This window comes from Orycteropus afer, unplaced genomic scaffold (assembly GCF_000298275.1).
Source record: "Orycteropus afer afer isolate SDZICR_OR568_19922 unplaced genomic scaffold, OryAfe1.0 scaffold00140, whole genome shotgun sequence".
NCBI lineage: Eukaryota > Metazoa > Chordata > Mammalia > Tubulidentata > Orycteropodidae > Orycteropus > Orycteropus afer.
In genome coordinates, this window is record NW_006921727.1 from 6,095,069 (window position 1) to 6,116,483 (window position 21,415).

General features: G+C 37.1%; 1 protein-coding gene across 1 annotated transcript in view; it reads left to right on the plus strand.

The window, feature by feature from the left end:
• Positions 1-21,415, plus strand: part of HMGCLL1 (3-hydroxymethyl-3-methylglutaryl-CoA lyase like 1) — a 301,673-nt gene that overhangs the window by 163,717 nt on the left and 116,541 nt on the right. The window contains exon 5 of the mRNA XM_007945621.2: positions 15,124-15,187. Coding sequence (XP_007943812.1) covers positions 15,124-15,187 — 64 coding nt within the window. The remainder of the gene's footprint in view (positions 1-15,123; positions 15,188-21,415) is intronic.

Genomic DNA, 21,415 nt, shown 5'->3' on the forward strand with positions numbered 1-21,415 from the left:
TCAAGTATAGCAGGGATTGTGGGGCTGGCGCGGGATTGGAGAGTGTTTCATTCTGCTGTGCATGGGGTCGCTATGAGTTGGAAACGACTCGATGGCACTTAACAACAACAACAATGGTAGTTTTATGAGAAAAGTAGGCAAGCAAGCATTCTACAGAGAGAGGAAAATGTGCCCAGAGTTACTCCTTGAGATCAAAATCCAGTGTTATTTCTTATATCATCCATAGTGCTAAATACATTTTTGAATCTCAAAAAATTATTTTGATCAGCTTATTAATAATACAGTGCTATCTTCATTGCTTCTAGGTCAGTGTGCTCTGCGTGAGAGCATCAAATCAACTCCTATATTTAAATATCTTAATTACCTTTAATTGACATTGCATGCCATTTCATTATTCCTGGCACTGTTTTTCTCTTTTGAGAATGAGCAATAGTTAACTGTCCACTCCAAGCATTAGTGACATTAATGGATGGCTTATATTTGTCTTTTCTGTTTTGTTTTGCTGGGATGACTGGTCCATGGGATAACAATGGGAAGGTAGGCTTTGGTGCATTAGATGCTTTTTCATGATGTTGTAAGATGTTGATAACTTGAATGGATCAATTTTGTCTTGAACCTGTTTTGCACATGACTGATAAATGCCTTCAAAGAGCATAGATAAAAATAAAGCAATTCACATATTTATCTATAGAATTTATTGTAACAGTGTCCTTTTTGTTGATTTTAGCAAGATTAACTTCAGTTTTACTAGTGATTCCTTCATTACATTTTCAATCTAAATAATGTTTAAGAAATAGATTCCAAGCTCTGATTTCCCAAACATGTCATTTCTGTCTATAACTGAAAAAGCAAACTCACTGCCCTCAAGTCAGTCACGACTCATAGTGACCCTTCCTTGGGTTTCCTAGGCAGTATCTCTACACAAGTAGATTGCCCCTTCTTCTTTCCAAGGAGTGGCTGGTGTGTTTAAACCGCCAGCCTTCTGGTTAGCAGTCAAATGCCTTAGGCAATTCACCATCAATACAAATTAGCCTTTTTATTTTAGAAAATGAAGAGACTAATAAATAGCTATGCATTGTTGTAAAGATGAAGAATTTCATAGAAAATTATTCAAAAGGCAAAAATATTATAACTAATTCACAAATTTGTTCAAGAAAGACTAACCAAGTCCTTGCTTATATAATGCAATGCTTTGTGATACTATGTGGAATCTGAAAATGAAAAGGCTGCTATAACCTCACAAAGAATTTCCAGAACAATGGGGAGATAAAATAGGCAAAGATGTTATTATATTTTCAAAAGGGGTAAGTACATTAAGAGATATACAGATAAACACTATTCATGTGTAATATAAACCTTTGTTGTTGAATAGGTTTTCAAAGTGACCTTCAAGTGTTTTAGCAGGACTGATTCTGAAAATGACTATATCATAAAAAAATATGGCAAACATAGAAACAAATTTGTGCAAGAGAAAAAAATGATGAACACTCTTTTGGATGTGTTGAACTTTAAATAGCATGTGAGTGAGTGTGTGTGCCAAGCAATCAAAATGTAATGTGCACAGAGGTTAGGTGTAAATCCTGGAGTCATTGTATAATGGTGAGAGGAGAACTATGGAGGACTTGGCTGCCTATTACAAGCACACAAATATAATGATCTTTTTAAAAAAAAAAAAACAACATACAGCTAAATTCACAAAAGAAAGGCAACTCTCCAGGTCATAAAAAGTGGTAAGCATAAAAAGTGGTAAGCATACAGGGTAATGCCACAATGGCAGATGGGTTATCTAACCCAGATACAATCCCTAGTGGCTTGGAAATAGGATTTTAATGTTCATATGGGATAAGATACATGCTCTTCTAAGGCATGGATTTGGACCAGAGTATTTCCTGAAGTCTGGAATACCTTCCTGCCAATGCAAAGTCACTGGACCTGTGCCAAGCATAGTTATGGGTTGTGGATTTATGACACATGAGTATTGTACAAACCCAAATGAGAAATTACGGTAGAAATTTGTCAAGAAAGTGGTAAAATCACCAGAACAAGGACAAAAGGCAGTCAAATCAAGTATGTTTAAATGTATAAGGCATTTACATAACCCAGGACTCTCATAGAACTCCTACAGACACTAAAACCACCATGAAAAAGAACACATAATACAAAATATAAGCCACATTTGATAACAAAGTACCATAAGTGAAGAATAGCAGGAAAAAAAAAAAAAAAAGAACTTTAGGAGAACAGAAGACAATAGAACAATCTTAAAAAGGGATTGCAAAATAAGCATTTAAAATATGTGTAGAGGCAAAAGAACATAATGAAGGAAGAGATCTTATGGAGAAAAATAAGGATTTGAAAAAAGAAACAAATATTATTTTGTTGTTGTTGTTAAGTGCCATTGAGTCGTTTCTGACTCATAGTGACCCCCTGCACAGCAGAACGAAACACTGCCCGATCCCATGCCAGCCCCACAATCCCTGCTATACTTGAGCCCATCATTGCAGCCACCATGTCAATACATCTCGTTGAAGGCCTCCCCCTCTTTTGTCGACCCTCCACCCTACCAAGCATGACATCCTTCTCCAGGGAATGGTCCCTTCTGACAACATGACCAAAGTAGGTGAGATGAAGTCTGGCCATTGTTGTTTCCAAGGAGCATTCTGGCTGCACTTCCTCCAGGACAGATCTGTTAGTTCTTTTTGCAGTCCATGGTACTTTCAGCATTCTTTGCCAGCACCATAACTCAAAAGCATCAACTCTTCTTCGGTCTTCCTTATTCATTGTCCAGCTCTCACATGCATACGAGGCGATTGGAAATATCATGGCTTGTGTCAGGTGCACCTTAGTCCTCAATGAGATATCCTTGCTCCTCAGCACTTGAAACAGTTTCTTCACAGTTGACTTTCCCAATGCTACACGTTGTCTAATGTCCTGACTGCTGCTTCCGTTGGCATCGATTGTAGAACCAAGCAACGTGAATTCTTTGACAACCTCAAACTTCTCAACATTTATTGTGATGCTGCTCCTTGGTCCAGTTGTGAGGATTTTTGTTTTCTTTATATTGAGAAGTAATCCATACTGCAGACTGTATTCTTCAACCTTCATCAGTAGGTGTCTTAAGTCATCCTCACTTTCAGCAAGCAAAGTAGTATTGCCTGCATATCTCAGGTTGTTAATGATTCTTCCTCCAATCCTGATACCATGTTTTTCTTCATATAGTCCAGCTTCTTGGATTATTTGCTTAGCATATAGATTGAATAAGTGTGGAGAAAGGATACAACCCTGACACACTCCCTTCTTGATTTTAAACCATGTAGTGTAAATACTATTTACAGACATAAAAATACATCAATTAACATTAACATTGAATAGAAAATTACATACAGCTGAGATGAGGAATTATAAAATACCAAACTCACAGCCGTTGAGTTGATTCTGACTCATAGTGGCCCCCACTGGGTTTCCAAGGCTGTAATGCTTTACAGAAGTAGATTGCCCCATCTTCTTCCCATGGAGCAGCTGATGGATTTGAACCACTGACCATCTAGTTAGTAGCCAAATGCCTTACCCACTATGCAACCAGAACTCCTTAAGAATGAAATAGATAAAGTAACAGAACATTTAAAATTATATGAGGAGAGAATACTTACAGAATTTCCAGAAAGAGTGGGAGCAGGGGGCAAACAGAGAAAGTAGATATGATAAATATATTTAAAGAGCTGATACCTCAAGAATTCTCAAGGCATTATGTAAAGTATGCATGTTAAAGATTGACATATAATGAGTCCTGAGATACCTTATGGCAAAATGCAGAGTCTTAGATACAAACTAAATCAGAACGAAATCCACTGGCATGGAAACAGATAGTCCTAAAACAGCTAGAAAAAGACTATCATTACACTGACAGCAATATTTTCATCAGCAACAGTTGGTGAAGAAGACAATGAAATAGTATGTTCAAAATGCTGAAAACAAATAACTAATAACCTAACATTCCATACCTAGCCAAACTATCAGGAATGAAAATTAATTAAAACTATTTGCTAGCAAAATCATTTGCAAAATTGGTCCTTTCTGAAAGAAATACTAAAGAGTATAGTTTAAAATAAAAAGGACTTGAATTCAAAATGGAGTCTCATCAGTAGTCACCATGCTTTTTCCCTCTAGCATCTTAGTGTTTGAAAAACAAGGTACAGCAGTTTGAATTATGGATTCTGGTGCTCTGAATATCTCACTGAGTCAGAATGCATCAAACTCAGGGGAGTAGAATTAGAAACAAGAAAAGGACAAGGGGGGGGAAAAAAGATCAGAAGATCTATCCTGCGGAACCCCAACAGGCAGCCGAGAAAGGCCAATAGAGACCTCCCTGGGTTAAGGAAAAAGACATACCACACCAACATACCAGTGACCACACCAACATAACAGTGATCACCCCATGGATCTACCTTCAGCACCTGATTTTATCAGTAACTTGGGTCAGCTAGGTGCAATTGGGCACAGCCAGCACCACTGAATTGGGGCCACAGGAGGCAGACCTGGGGAAGTGCTCCTGCACTGGAACACCGATCAGGCTTGGGTCAGCTCAGTGGTACTGAAGAGCCCACACTTGATTTTGCCACTAATATTAGAACTATAGGTTGCATGGGCACTGGCCTGGCTCCTGCACTGCTGAAACCGAGCAGATCTTTGGTGCCATGGGTGGGCAGACCCAGAGAGGAGCTCTCGTGACAGATTGTGGTCTGGGTCAGTGCCATGGGTGGGCAGGCCAAGAGAGGCACTCCAGAGGCAGAGTGCAGAGCTGGGAAGTAGTCTTAGGTTGGCTTTTTGGCACTGAGGAGCCTTGAGAGTGGGGTTTTTGCATGTATCTGAGCCTTTTGGAAAGTAGTGACCCCCTAACACCTGAAGTCTTTGCTGAAACTGAGCTGCGGGCCTGTGAATAACAGTACAATATCATCATTAGCAGCCTGCTCAAAGCCCTAGAAACTGCTCATAGCAACATTGTGCTTTCCTTCTTTCTCTCTTACACTCTCACCTCCTCCAACAATATCCTAACTCATCCCGTAGAAGAAACCACATTCAGCCACCATAATACCTCCTGGTTCGAATTCTAAACCCTCTTTATGGCAAACAGAAACCCATATCCACATTCCACACAGTGATTCCACCACCATAAAGAAAACTTCAGAGCCACCCAGTATGCCTGAATTAATAACTAAAATAAATAAATAAATAAATACACCAGCTTCACCTTTTCAAAATATTAAATCATAAAACCAAGAGAAAACAAATCAATACATAACCAACAGTTAAAGACAACCTCAAAATATCTAGGAAACTACAGATAACCTCAAATCAAACAAACAAAAATAAAGGACAAGGCATTAGAAGCAAAACTACAAACAAAGGTCTCATTAAACATAGAGGAAGAGGAGGCAATAGAATTATTTGAGAAGGAATTTAGAAGATATGTTTATAGAGCTTTACAGGAGCCTAAGGAAACCCCAAACAGAAGCAAGGGGAACACAGACAGCTCCCTGGAAGAAATCAGGAAAATCATTCAAGAACAAAATAACAAGGTTAATGCACAACCAGAACTCATACAAAAATAGCAGTTAGAAATCCAGAAGATGAGTGCCAAAATCACAGAATTATACAATGCAGTAGAAGCACAAAAGAGTAAGTTAGAACTGGCTGAAGAACACATATTCCAATGAGAAGACAAATCTCTGAACACCAGCCTGTATGAAGAAAAATCAGGACAAAGTTTTAAGAGAAATGAAGAGAACCTAATAATTATATGGGATGACATGAGAAAAAAAAAAAAAAAATGTAAGACTCATTGGAATTCCAGAAAAAGAAGAAAAAAAAAAAAAAAAAAAACCAAGAAAATTGTGAAAGACCTGCTAAAAGAAAACTTGCCCAATATTATGAAAGACAAAAAAAATCTATCCAAGAACTCAACCAACCCCCTACATGATAGACCCCAAGAGAAAAACACCAAGGCATATTATAATCAAACTCCAAAACCAAAGACAAAGAAAAAAATTTGAGAGCTGCTGGCAAAAGAAATATTACTTATAATAATCAAACAGGCTGAGCTCTGATTACGCAGCAGAAACCAGGCAGGCAAGAAAGCAATGGGACAGCATATATAAAACACTGAAGGAAAAGAACTTCCAACCAGGAATCCTATATCCAGCCAAATTATCCATCAAATATAAGGGTGAAATCAAGGCATACCCAGACAAAGAAATTAAGGGATTTTGTGGAAACCAGACCAATCCTACAAGAAATGCTTAAGGAAGTTTTTCCAATAGAGAACCCACAACAGAGAACAACAAAATCAGGAAACATGGCATCGACACTAAAACCAAATCAGAAAGAGAAACTCAAAGTAAGACCATAAAACATTGTATTCTAAAAAACCAAAGAAGTCAATCAGCACATGACAACAGCAACTTAACCTATTAGAGGGAATAAAACTTCCAAACTTCCAAATGGAGAAGAAATCAGGACAACATCTTCAGAGTGTGCACTATTCTAAAAATGTAGAGACAAGAATGTACTCCAAGGTAACCACAGAGAAAACTAACAATCCTCCTAAGCAAATCCAAAAGGAAGGAAAACATATGGGTTTAATAAGCAGAAAACCAACAATAAAGAAGGAAAGGGAGAAAGCATTTGGCAACAAACTGAACTCAGCACAGAAAAGTATGTGGACCAAGGAATCACCAGCAACATGACAAAAAAAAAAAAAAAACAAGACAATGACAGCAATCAATTCATACCTATCACTAATTACACTCAATGTGAATGGACTAAATGCACCTATCAAGAGAAAGAGAGTGGCAGACTGGATAAAAAAAGAAGACCCATTGATATGCTGCCTACAAGAGACCCACCTTAGACAGAAAGATAAAAACAAATTAAGAGTTAAGAGATGGGGAAAAAAAAAAAAAAAGAACAAGCCAATGGTAACCAAAAGAGAACAAGAGTGGCAATATTAATTTCTGATAAAATTGACAATGAGGTGAAAAACATCATGAGACAAAGAAGGACATTATATGATGCTGAAAGGGTCAATTGACAAGATGTTACAATAATAAATATTTATGCACCCAATGAAAGTTCTCCAAAATATGTGAAGCAAATGTTAACTGAATTAAAAGGGACAATAGACAACTCGACAATAGTAGTAGGAGACTTTAACATACCACTCTGAAAGAAGGACAGGTCAACTAGAAAAAAAACTCAACAAAGATACAGAAGAACTCAACAATACAATCAATCAACTTGACCTCATAGATATATACAGAGCATTTCACCCAACAAAAGCACAATTCACATTCTTCTCCAGTGCACATGGATCCTTCTCCAGAATAGACCATATGTTAGGACATAAAACAAGCCTCAATAAATTCAAAAGCATTGAAATACTACAAAGCATCTTCTCGGACCACAATGCTGTAAAATCAGAAATTAATAATAGGAAGAGCAAGGGAAAAACATCAAACATATAGAAGCTGAACAATTCACTGCTCAAAAACTACTGGTTAATAAAATAGATAAAAAACTGAAATAATGAAAAAAAAAAAAATCCTAGAAACAAATGAGAATGAAGATATACCAAAACCTATGGGACATACCAAAAGAAGTACTCAGAGGACAGTTTATAGCAATAAATGCATACATCAAAAAAGAGGAAACAAAATCAACACTCTAACTCATCAACTCCAGTAACTAGAAATAGAACAACAAAAAAATCCTACATCATGCTGAAGCAAGGAAATAACAAAGATCAGAGCAGAAATAAATGAAACAGAAAACAAAACAAAAATACATAGAGAAAATCAAGAAAGCAAACAGATGGCTCTTCCAAAAGATTAATAAAATGATAAACCATTGGCAGATCTAACAAAAAAAAAAAAGAAAGAGAAGATCCAAATCACAAGAATTGTAAATGAAAAGGGTGTTATCACAAAAGAACAAACTGAAATAAAAAAATATATTGATTGGATATTATTAAAAAATGTACTCCAACAGATTTGAGAACCTAGAAGAGATGGACAAGTTTCTAGAATCACAAGACCTCCCTAAACTATCCCACTCAGAGATAGAATACTTGAACAGACCTATAACAAAAGGAGAAATTGAACAGGTCATAAAATAAATTTCCCACAAAGAAAAGTCCTGGCCCTGATGGCTTCACTGGAGAATTTTATCAAATATTCAGAGAAGAGTTGACACCTATGCTACTTAAGCTATTCCAGAACACAGAAAAAGATGGAATACTCCCAAACTCATTTTTATGAAGCAAGTATAACACTAAAACCAAAACCAGGGAAAGACACCATTAGAAAAGAAAACTACAGACCAATATCTCTCATGAACATAGATACAAAAATCTTTAACAAAATCTTAACCAACACAATCCAACAACATATCAAAAAATTAATACACCCAGACCGGGTGGGATTCATACTAGGTTTACAAGGGGGGTTCAACATCAGAAAATCAATCAATGTAATATACCACATAAATACAACAAAAGAAAAGAACCATATAATTATATCCATCAATGCAGAAAAGGCATTTGATAAAATCCAACATCCATTCCTGTTCAGAACTCGAAGCAAAATAGGGATAGAAGGGAAATTTCTCAACATAATAAAGGATACATATGCAAAGCTAATGGCCAACATCATTATTAATGGAGATAGACTCGTGGCATTCCCCTTATGAATGGGAACCAGACAGGGATGCCCTCTATCAACACTTCTATTTAACATTGTATTGGAAGTCCTGGTCAGGGTAATAAGGCAAGAAAGAGAAATAAAAGGCATACAAATTGGCAAAGAGGAAGTAAAATTGTGTCTATTTGCAGATGATATGATCCTGTACATAGAAAACCCAAGGGACTCAATTAAAAAAATTAATAAAATTAAAAAAAAAAAACTACTGGAACTAATAGAGAGGTTCAGCAAAGTGGCAGAATACAAGATCAACATACAAAAATCAGTTGGATTCCTCTACACCAAAGAAGAGTCCGCTGATAAAGAATAAGGGAAACAATACAATTTACAACAGCTACTAAAAAGATAAAATATCTAGGAATAAACCTCACCAGAGACACAAAAGACCTATACAAAGAAAAATATAAAACACTGCTACAAGAGACAACAAGGGCAATATATACATGGAAGAACCTACCTCATTCATGGATAGGTAGACTGAATATTGTGAAAATGTCAATACTACCTAAAGCAATTTAACCAAATCCCAATCCAGATTCCAACAAAATATTTTAAGGACATGGAAAAACCAATTACTGATTTCATGTGGAAAGGAAAGCAACCTTGGATAAGCAGAGCACTTCTGAAGAAGAAAAATAAAATGGGAGGTCTCACACTCCCGGATTTTAAGAACTACTATACAGCCACATTAGTGAAAACAGCGTGGTATTGGTACAATATTGGAACAGAATAGAAAGTCCAGATATAGACCCATCGATCTATGGACAACTGATCTTTGACAAAGGTCCAAAACCCATTAAATGGGAAAGAGACAGCCTTTTTAACAAATGTTGCTGGAAAAACTGGATATCCACCAGCAGAAAAATGAAACAGGACCCATACCTCACCCCATACACAAAAACAAACTCAAGCTGGATCAAAGACTTAAATGTCAAACCTAAAACTATAAAATTCATTAAAGATAAAATAGGGGCAAATCTGGGAGCCCTAATTTACAGCATAAATAGACTTATCAAGCATAACCCAGAATGTGCAGGAGATAGAAGAGAAGCTAGATGACTGGGACCTTTTAAAAATTAAATTCTTATGCAAAGTGAAAGACTTCGTCAAAAGGGTAAAAAGAGAACCTACAGATTGGGAGAAAATATTTGCCTATGACATATCTGATAAAGGACTTATCTCCAATCTCCAAAATCTATAGAAAACTTCAGCATCTCAACACCAAAAAGACAAATAACCCAATTCACAAATAGGCAAAAGACTTGAACAGACACTTCACCAAGAAGATATACAGGCAGCCAACAAACACTTGAGAAATTGCTCACGATCATTAATCATGAGAGAGATTCAAATAAAAACAACAATGAGATACCATCTCACCCCAGCAGTAATAGCAAAGTTCAACAGGTGAGAAAATAACAAATGCTGGTGAGGTTACGGAGAGATTAGAACTCTTGTGTACTGCTGGTGGGATTGTGAAATGGTACAGCCATTGTGGCAAACGGTGTGGTGTTTCCTTAAAAAACTGAAAATAGAAGTACCATTTGACCCAGCAATTCCATTACTAGGAATATATCCTAAAGAGGTGAGAAACAGGACATGAACAGACATATGTACACCTATGTTCATTGAAGCACAATTCACTATAGCAAAGAGAAGGAAACAACCTAAATGTCCATCAAAAGATGAGTGGATAACCAAATTATGGTACATGAGCACAATGGAATACTATGCTACATTAAAGAACGATGAAGCATATGCACATCATCTCACAACATGGATGAGCCTGGAGGACTTTGTGCTGAGTGAAATAAGACAATTGCAGAAAGACAAGTACTGTATGAGCCCTTACTGTAAAAAGGCAGAGAAGGGTTTGCTTGGGAAAGGGAACTCACTTTGTAGGTTACCGGGAAGGGGAGGGATTAATTTTGGGGGCCCACACACTGATGTGGGTAAGGGGAGGGGTATACAGAAAGGAACTGTGACCTCCAGGATAACATTAGGAAATGGGAGGACACCAAATAGTGCACATAAGAGATAGACAACAGATGCTAATACCAACCATTGTGTCCACAGTACTGCATTACCATTAACACCAAACAGCAGGCTACAGATAAACACATAAACACATGAGAAGATCAGATGGGGGTCAGTGAACAGGAGTATACTCTAGACCAAGGATAGAGTCAGCTGAGGCTAAACTTGCACAGACACCAGTGATACAAAATACCTGCAATCCTTACAGAAACAATAGAAGACAGACACAGAGTCATCCATCACAGACACCCAGACATTATGGGAGAGAGACCCAATAGATCTACCGGCTCAGGACCATAGTACTGGGGGACACCAGACTCAAATGCCACAGCAAAATATATAAAAGCCTTGTTCCACATCTTACATTGGTGAGGAGCAAAGGGGGTCTTCAAAGCTTTCAAGCTGCCATCTGAGTGCAGCTAATGGTCTCCTAGCATTGGAAGCAATCAGCCATAGGACACAATGGCCCTCGAGATCAGAAGAACTAGATGGTGCCTGGCTACCAATGCCAACCACTCAGGAAAGGATCAAATCTGGAGATCCTGGATAGAGTGGGAGGAAAAATGTGTAACAAAATCCGAAAACTTAATGTTGACCAGAATTACTGGTCAGAGGAAGTCTGACAAGACCCCCAATGCTATGGCCCTGGATTACATTCTGCACCTGGAATAAAACTCACCCACAGGGCCTGGCTCACAGCCCAATAGTTAACAAGATGTACATGCAGACCACTCAACCCAGGATGACGCATCCACATACTTTGTGGTGATAACTTCTCTTAGAGAAATGGACCATTGGGCACCAGAGGACCAACATTCAGGTTGAGAAAATGCAGGACAAACAGGAGTGCATAAATATGATGGGCACAGGGGGAGGGTTACAGGGTAGGGAGGGGAGGAGACTGAGTTAGGGATGGACACGGTAAATGGGGAGTGACACTAAATGTACAAGTAACGAATGTAAAACAAGCTTTTTTTAAAAAAAAAAAGTAAAAAGGACTTTGAACTAGAAGTAAGCAGTGAGTGGGATGCAAGCATAAGTGGAGAGACTGGAGCTAGACAATAAAACATGATAAAAATAATTTAGAACAAGTCTGTGAGAAATTTAACAACCAGACAATCTAAGATGAAAAAAATATTGAATAGCAGGTAGATTCCTGAGGTTAGATATTATAACAAACTCATTGCCGCCAAGTCGATTCAACTGATAGCGACCCTTCCGTGGGTTTCAGATGCTGTATCTCTACAGAAGTAGATTGCCCAATCTTCCTTCCGAGGAGTGGCTGGTGGGTTTGAACCTCCAGCCTTCTGTTAGCACTCAAATGCATTAGGTACTATGCCACCAAAACTCCGTAGATATTATCAGGCCTGTGTAATGTCACTTTTTACACAGGTAGGATAATAATCCAAATAACTCAGTGTTACTAATAGTTGAATGGTTTTCAACCTTGACATCATGTTGTTGTTGTTGTGTTGACATCATAGTGGAACTTTAAAATTTAAAAACATATATTGATTGTTTAATTCCATAGCTTCTGATTTAATTGATCTATGGTGTGTCCTAACCATCTGGATTTTTTTTTTTTTTTCATTTTTTCAAGCTTCCCAGGTGATAATGTGTAGCCAAGGTTGAGAATCACTAAAATAGATTGTTAGAGAATGGCAATTCAGAAACTTTAGCCACGTGTCAAAACAGAGCGTGGAGCACTTTATGATGACCATGGAGGCCTATTCATGCTCCCAAAAAAGATTTTCACTTTAGAGCAGAAGTCAGCAAATTTCTATAAAGAACGAGATAGTAAATATTTTAGGTTTTACAGGCCAGATGATCTCTGTCACACTACTGAACTCTGTTGTTATGGTGCTAAAGCAGCCATAGACAATATGAAAGCAAATGGGCATGACTGTGTTCCAATAAAACTTATTTACAAAAGATGATGATGGGCTGGATTTGATCTATGAGTCTTAGCTTGCCAATTTACCCTTTACAATCTTAAAATATAGTTAAGGAAACATACTTAAGAACCATCACACTAGTTTAGAGAAAGTAGCTCCTTGTGTGACTAGTCCAAACAGGTGGCCAGTCACAAGCCTGTAGAAGAAAATATGAAGATAAAATGCAAAACAACTTAAAGATCTGGAAGGCCACAGATCACCAGATGGTAAACTCAATTAAATGAAAATGCAAGCATAGAGAATAGGCCTTATAACAATAGCGGTTAGCACTCACCAAATAAGACATTGAGAATACGAAAAGGAGGTTTCTTTGTATGTTTTGGTTGGTTTTTGTTTTCCACATTAAGAGGGGAAATGTGAGTGGATGATTCGGATTTTCTATTTACTTTCATCAGATGCTTTGGGTTAATGACAAATATGCTCTATTTTATCTGTATTGAAAATTTTCCTTTTACATTCTGACACAAATGTCTTAGTACAAGAAATTTCTTTCTCACATCTCTGGATTAAATTTGGACAGATTATCTTAAAGGCAAGTGCCGCCATTGAATTTAAATCACAAAATAAACTTAAATCATAGTAATGGGAAGAGCAAGAGATATGGGTTTTCTCTCTAGCATACTGTCAAATGTTCCTTAAATTTCTTCTCTTTTCTCCTTCCCTACCTCATAGTCCTCATAACTACTCATATGATTTATAGAATTACTCATTTTAATCCCAAATACAATTTTTATTCACATTTAATATTTCTGAAATTAGGTTACATCTTAGAAACAATGACTATGTAGAATCATTGAATATTTATTTAAGTTTTACCCTAAAACCTGCTATGAAGTTTATAGTGTGTTTCCAAATCGATAGCATCTTAGCATTGAGGAAATATGGATTACCTTCCCTCATACTTTTGTCTTTGTCTTTTCCTCTGGCAACCACTTCCAGAGTTCAGAGTTATATTTCTGGAAGACAGATCTGTTCTTGTCATTACCTTATCTAATAATTTTGAGTCCCCCCAAATTAAATGTGGTCTCAAAGTCCAAACTCTTTGGCATGGCATTCAAGGGCCTTCATATCTAAAGTCTTTTACAGTCTGGCCCAAATAACTGGACTCTGGCCTCATTCCTCACCACTCTTGGCTCCTTCATGTGGATTGCCTCATTTCTGACAACGTCAGAGACATGATGCATTATTTTAATACAAGGATTGTGAAATCTCTGAGGAAAGTATAATAAAATTGGATTGGTGTTGATCTGAAAATGGCTAAAACAGGCTTTTCTTAAAGCTTAATAATTTAAGATGGCAATGGATCATTGTTTTTGCTGAAAAGGTTTGACTTTTTACATTAGAGTGAATTGCTGAAGAAGTCTATAGAATGAATATCTTTATTTGGAGCCCTTTAAATATAGACTAGACACTTTTCTGTTTGGAATGATTTAGATATACTCAGGAGAGATAAAGAAGATGAACTCTGAGGCTGTGGCCAGTTCTAGGAGTTTTTGGGTGATTAATGACTGCATCTAAGTAAGGCCAAAATATCCAGATGGGAGTAAAGAGAGAAATTCAGTTAGCCACCTACATATCCTGTCTATATGACTCCAAAGAAGTGGATACTTAACTGTTGGATGTATGTAATTAGTTAAATAAACTTACATTTCACTGGTATTTTCCATTTTAAATGTTAATGTGTTGCTATAGTATCATAGTGGCTAAAGCACTTGACTGCTAACCAGAAGGCTGGCGGTTCAAACCCACCAGCCACTCCTCAGAAGGAAGGTTAGGCAATCCTACTTCTGTAGTGATACTGCCTTGGAAACCCAAGGAGGAGTCGCTATGAGTCGGGGCCGACTCGACGGCACATAACAACAACAACAACAACATAGTATAAATGACGTAGCCTCCTTGAGACAATAGTTAAAGTGCTCAGTTGCTAACTGGGATATCAGTAATTAGATCCACCAGCTGCTCCAGGGGAGAAAGATGCAGTAGTCACTTCTGTAAAGATTACAGCCTTGGAAACACTATAGGGCAGTTCTACTCTGTTCTATGGGATTAGGACAAAGTAATGTTAGGTTAGTAATGGGGTTATTATGAGTCTGAATTGACTACAGTGGATATAGTATAAACAAACTCACAATTTAAACATCTATTATTTTACCCCTATCCTCCACCAAATAACAAATAACAAATTGTAATTATTACAGAAAAATATTAGTTCAATTGAAATTTTTTTGTGCTTGTCTGAAGATGACATAATAATGAGCAAATAGTGTAAAGTAAATTTTCTTGATAGTCTTTAGGCTATTTCTTCATTTAAAAATGTAAATTAAGAAATTACCTATACATTAGGTCCATATTTATATGCCTCTATATTTTAAATTTAGGTATGTTTCTTGTGCCCTGGGCTGTCCCTATGAAGGAAATATCACACCGCAAAAAGTGACAGAAGTAAGATGCATCTCTGTTCTTTTCTTGTTCATGATAAAATGATGTATGTTATTGTTATTATTTTATAATATGGGCTAGTTTCCTGACCATTTATTGCAGCAACTCAATAAAGACTGAGGTGAATCATGCTATTGCAGACTATCCCTGAAGACATATTTGAGAACTTAGTAGTTTCATTTTAAAGGACTCTTTATTGGTTATCACTGCCCTGAGTTAAATAACAAATGAGCCTTACCATTTGGGGTCTCAAATGTAAAAAACATGAAAACATAAGTTTTTTGGTTTGTTTTGTGTTTCATTTTTTAATGTGGATAGAACCTAGTGAGTAGCCTTTCCACTTCCCACCAGACTGTTGGAACAGTTTGTGTACACAAAGTTAAATTCTACTTTCGTTGATTAGGCAATGTAACCTTACTTTTCTCCTGCATACTTCCACAGTTATATCAAAATATACTCTACTTCAGTGTTTTTGTTCCTTTGATATCCTGTGGATAGTACTACTGTGTTTCACGGTTCTATTTTTCCAAAAAAAAAATGATAACAACAGATTACAGTTGCTAAGAACCTGCTTATAGAAATTCTATTTTATATTTCCTGTTCTTGTTTGGAGCTCTGATGGCACATTGGTTAAGACATTCAGCTGCTAACCAAAACTCACTACTCTGCTGCTCTGTGGGAGAAAGATGAGGCAGTCTGCCTCTGTAAAGATTTACAGCCTTAGAAACCATATAGAGGCAATTCTTTTCTGTCACTATGAGATGAAATTGACTCCATGGTGGTGGGTATGTGTGTTCTTGTTTATTAATTGATACACAATGAACACAAAATACTCTACCTTTGAGATTATATTAGAATATCTCATAAACTCATTTGTATACAAAGTGTATTAAGATGCACATGTTGAAAGGTGGTTAGTGTTAATGAATACAGCAATATGCTACTGATGGTACTAAAGCTGGGAAGGTAGCATTATTAGAAAATTAAAATTTAGGCAAGATAAACTGAAGCCATTTCTCTTTTGAAATGTACTGCAGAATTTTTAAGTGAAAAATGTCTCATGGCTTATTATTTAAGCAAGGGTCTTGTCCAGAGAGGAAGATATACTATAAAATAATGAAGCTTAAATTTTATAGTCCTTCCCTTGCATGGGACTCTTCCAAGATTCTGTCATTAATTTCTATTCACAATTACATATTGTTTTCTTAACAAACAAACAAACAAACAAACAAAAACACTTCCAACATTGTGTAACCTCAGACTGCACAAAACCTAGATCTTGTCTTTCCTATCCAGCAAACCGTTTGCCTTTCTTGTGCCCCATACCATCCTTAGATGAACCACATACATCCTCAGTCTCTCCATTCCTCCACCAGGATGTATGAGGTGCTGCTGAAGAGTCATGTGGCAGACAGATTGTAAGCATTGCAAATTCATGGTCATCATGGGCCTTCTGTGCTATCCTACTATATTTTGTGGTCAAAGCATACTCCTACTTGCTGAAATGACTATTTTAAACTTTGTTCACTCTGTTCAAGTTTCTATTCCTCCTCTCGTTTTCTCTCCTGTTTATACAACTGCTCTCTCTCAATAATATTCATTTATTTGACTCTTGAACATGTTCACATCCCCTACACTTGAAAAAATTTATTCCTTAATTCCATATTCACTCAGTAATCTGTCCCTGTCCACCTACACCTAAACTTTTTAAAAGAACGCTCTATAGGAACAGTTTCTATTTTCTCATGTACCACCAGCTCTTCATTACATTCTAAGATGATTCCAGGCCATTAACTCCACTAAATCCATCTTTATAAGATCACTACTTACTTCTTGTGTTAAGAAATGCAAGATCATGTTCAGTCTTTATCTTATTTGCAATCTCAGCAAAATTTAGAGCTAATGACCATATCCTCCTTCCTGACACCCTTGTATCCATCATTTGAATTCTCTTGACACCACACTTACTATGGTTTTCTTCCAACCTGTTAAAATTTCTACTTCTCAGTCTTCATTGAAGATTCAGTCTGTTCTATGTGATCATTAAAGAATTCCAGCATTTAATACTCAGTAGAGGACAGGGAGCATTATACTTCCCTTATCCAAGTTTCCATCAAGTACCGGTCTCCTAACCTGGAGTATATGATCCTTTCTGAGTACTCTGCCCCCTGTTTTTGATATTACAGATAGAACCTTTCAGAAACATAAATCTGATTATATTATCACCAATTCATATTCTATTTCCCATTAGTCTCATGATAAAATCCTAAACCAAAATATTAAACTTGGTTTGCAAGACTTTGCACTATCTGCCCCATGCCTACCTACTTTTCCTTCCTTATCTGGCTACATTATCCATCTTTATTTTTAGTTTTTTGCTTTCCCATCACACTATGCTTTTCATTTAATGACCTTTTTATTTCCTGAACATTCTTTGCATCTTATATTTCAGCTGCCTGGAATACATTACCTCTTACATTTGATTTTTCCAATAGAAATGTTCTTCTCATACCCTTATTATTCATACTCTTTAACTAATTAATACTTACTTCACCTTAAGGTGTCAGTTAGGCCTTTCCAGCATGATAGATCTAGGTAGATATCCTTTGTTAAATGGCCTTAGAATTTTATCCCTTTATTTAAAAATTCTTATTTCAGTTTGCATTTCCACATGCCTGAGTGGGATTTACTAAATCTGCCCTCATTTAGCTCCAAGTTTAGTGACAGTATGAATTATTTTTTTTCCCTCTTTATTTTCCATCACCTAGCCCAGTGCCTGCTCTAAATAGGCACTGAAGGCTGGAGGGTCCAAGACTGTGGAATAGACAAATATACTCTCCAGACCCTCTACAATAAAGACTCAAAAAAATAATGAAAACAGCTATGGATGACAATCTTGGATCCCAGAGATTCAAAGGAAAGGATAAAGAAATGATCAAATAGTGATGAGAGAAGAGATTGAACGAAAACAGTGAACAAGGAGTGGTAAACTGCTAATGGGCATAGTGTGGCCATTTTGAATTATTGCAGGCAGTGTTCCCTTTGGAGCAGGAACCAGATAACCAGCTCCACTTGCCCAGGACTGTAGCAGCACACACATTGATGATCAGGTGACCAGAAAGGTGTGCCCTGCTCTCTTACCTTGCAAAAAGAGTGGGAGCTCCTCTCCTGATACCCACACAGTTAGCAGCACCTGTACCTGCCCCTCCCTGATCAAAAGTGTGTGCTTTGGCAGAATGAGTGCTGTGTTCCTATTCAGAAACTGTACTTTGCATCATTTTTTCCCCTTTGGTTGCTTTTCAGTCCTTCCTTCCTTCCCTCAATCCTTGTCCTTTTTTTTTTTTTTTTTTTTCTTTTTTTTTTTTTCCCTTTTTTTTTCTTTCTGCTTCCCCCCACCATAAAAAAAAAAAAAAAATCCTTTTCTTCTTCCTTTTTTTTTTTTCCTGATCTGGCTGAGTGAACACCTTGCCCCCATCATCTCTGTATTCATTAGTGTCATCCTCAACTCTCCATATTTGGTGGTGCATGGTGCATTATCACCAATTCATATTCCCCACAAAGCGAGTGCCTCATTTCCACCACAGTCATGTTTGATGGCCATCAATTTTGCTAGTACTGTGGCACATTTATTTGTTTGTTTTTTATTCCTTTTTCTCTTCTTTTTCCTCTTATTTGGTCTCCCTTCTTCCCCTTTCCTTTTTTTTTAAAAAATTCATTTCTTTTCCTACTTTTTTCTTTCTTTTATTCTCCTCTCCCCTCATCCACCAGTGCCCCCCCCCTTTTTCTTTCTTTCTATCTTTCTCTACAAGTTGGGAGCCAGTGATGCCCAAACATACCACCCACACCTGCTACCCCACCTACTGAGTGAGTGACACCACCAGCTCTAACACTGTTATACCAATAATGGACAGTCGCCAACACCTGCCCAGTCTACTCTCAGGTGCTCTGAATGACCACTGATTAGAGACATGTACCTGCAATCCACCTGCTAAGAAATATAGCCAGATACAAGTGGTGAGTACCCCAGTGCTGGCAAACTTGTGACCAGAGTAGCATGAATGCTTTGTTGCCCAGATATATTAAAATAAGACAAAAAAATCATGGAGAAGAAACTAAATTAATACAATTACACTACAATGTTTCAGAGACAAAAGACTACTTGAAATCACACATAAAACAGGACAAGATGACTTAAACAAGTGACCAAAATACAAGGCCAGAAAATAGTCAAAAGGAAGAAATGCTAATGCAATTACCTGATAAAGAATTCAAAATAATTCAATACAAGAACAAATTGACAATAAAAAGAAAAAAAAATTAGAAAACAGAAAATATGAATCCAGAAGATTAATAATAAAATTTCAGAAATGGATAACACATTGGAAGGACAAATGAGTAGAACTGAATCAGTGGAACACAGAATTTGTGAGTGAAGACATATTTCAGCACCAATCTATTGGAAGAACAACCAGAAAGAAAAGACTGGCAACAAATTTCAGATTCATTTGGGACACCATCAATAGGAATAATTTATGTGTGATAGGAATTCTAGAACAAGAAAAGACAGGGGAAAAATAATGAGAAAATTGTCAAAGATTTGTTGGAAGAAAACTTCCTTAATGTCATGAAAGATGAGAAAATATGCATTCAAGAAGCTCAGTGAACCCCCAAAATGATAGGCCTCAAGAAAATCACCAAAATATATCATAGTCAAACTTTACAAACACAAAGAAAGAATCCTGAAAGCAGCTCAGAGAAACAAAAAGTCACCTACAAAGGAGAACCAATAAGACTGAGCTACAATTTCTCAGTGGAAACTATGCAGGCAAGAAAACAATGGGATGACATATATAAAACACTGAAAGAAGAGAAGTACTGAGGAAGAATTATCCAACATATATAGGAAAAATAGCACATCATGACCAAGTGTGATTCATACCAGTATGCAAGATAGTTCAACATTAGAAAAACAGTCAACAAAATCCACCACATAAATAAAACAAAGAAAAAGAACAACATGATCATATCAGTCAATGCAGAAATGCATTTGACAAAATCCAGCATCCATTCTTGAAAAAATGCTCAGCAAAATAGGAATAGAAGAGAACTTCCTTAACTTAATTAAGGGCATATATACAAAACCAATAGCCAAAATTATCCTCAATGGAGAGAGAATGGAAACATTCCCCTTGTGATGGGGAACCAGAAAAGGATACCCTTTATCATCACTCCTATTCAATGTTGTGAGGAGTCAGCCGCAGGGATCCAGGTGAGGAGAGGGAAACCAGGCACACCCAAAGCAGTAGGGTGGGAGAACTGGAGAGATGAGAGGAATAAGCCTGGGGACTGGGACAGAGGAGGAGTCATCTCCAGGGACCCAGGTAAGGGTGGTAGGAGAGGTTTCCAACAGGGAGACAAACTCCCTGTTGGTTTGTCCTACTGTGGTGACGTGTTGATGTGAGTTTTGAGGCTAAGCCACTGGTGTTTCAAACCCAGCGGGGTGCACATGGTGCACAGGTATCAGTCCAGCTTACAGACTGAGACAGACTAGGAAGAAATAGAGGCTGTCCATGTGCCCAGGGAAAACCTTACGAATAGCAAAGAAACATTGTCTGATACATTACCGTGCAACTTTATGAATAGTCCGGTTAGGTTAGAAGGCTCTCAAAATAGGACTGGGAAAGAGCTGCATCATCAGAGTAAACGCAGCCTTACTCATATGGATAAGGTAAAGCTTTTGAGACCTCCATTTGATGATGTGGCAACACTCAAATGGAGGAGAAACAACTGCAGACATCCATTAATCATTGGAACACGAAACGTATGAAGTATAAATCTAGGAAAATTGGAAGTTGTCAAAAAATAAAATAGAACACATAAAGATTTATATCCTCGGCATAGTGAGTTGAAATGGATGGGTTTTGGTCATTTTGAATCAAACAACTATATGATCTACTATACCAGGAATGACAGTTTGAAGAGGAATGGCGTGGCATTCATCATCACAAAGGATGTTTCAATATTTGTCCTGAAGTACAATACTGTCAGTGATAGGGTAATATTCATACACCTAAAAGGAAGACCTGTTAATATAAGGATTATTCAAATTTATGCACCAACAACCAAAGCCAAAGATAAAGAAATTGAAGATTTTTATCAACTTCTACAATCTGAAATTGACCAAACATACAATCAGGATGTGTGTGTTAATTATCACTGGTGACTGGAATG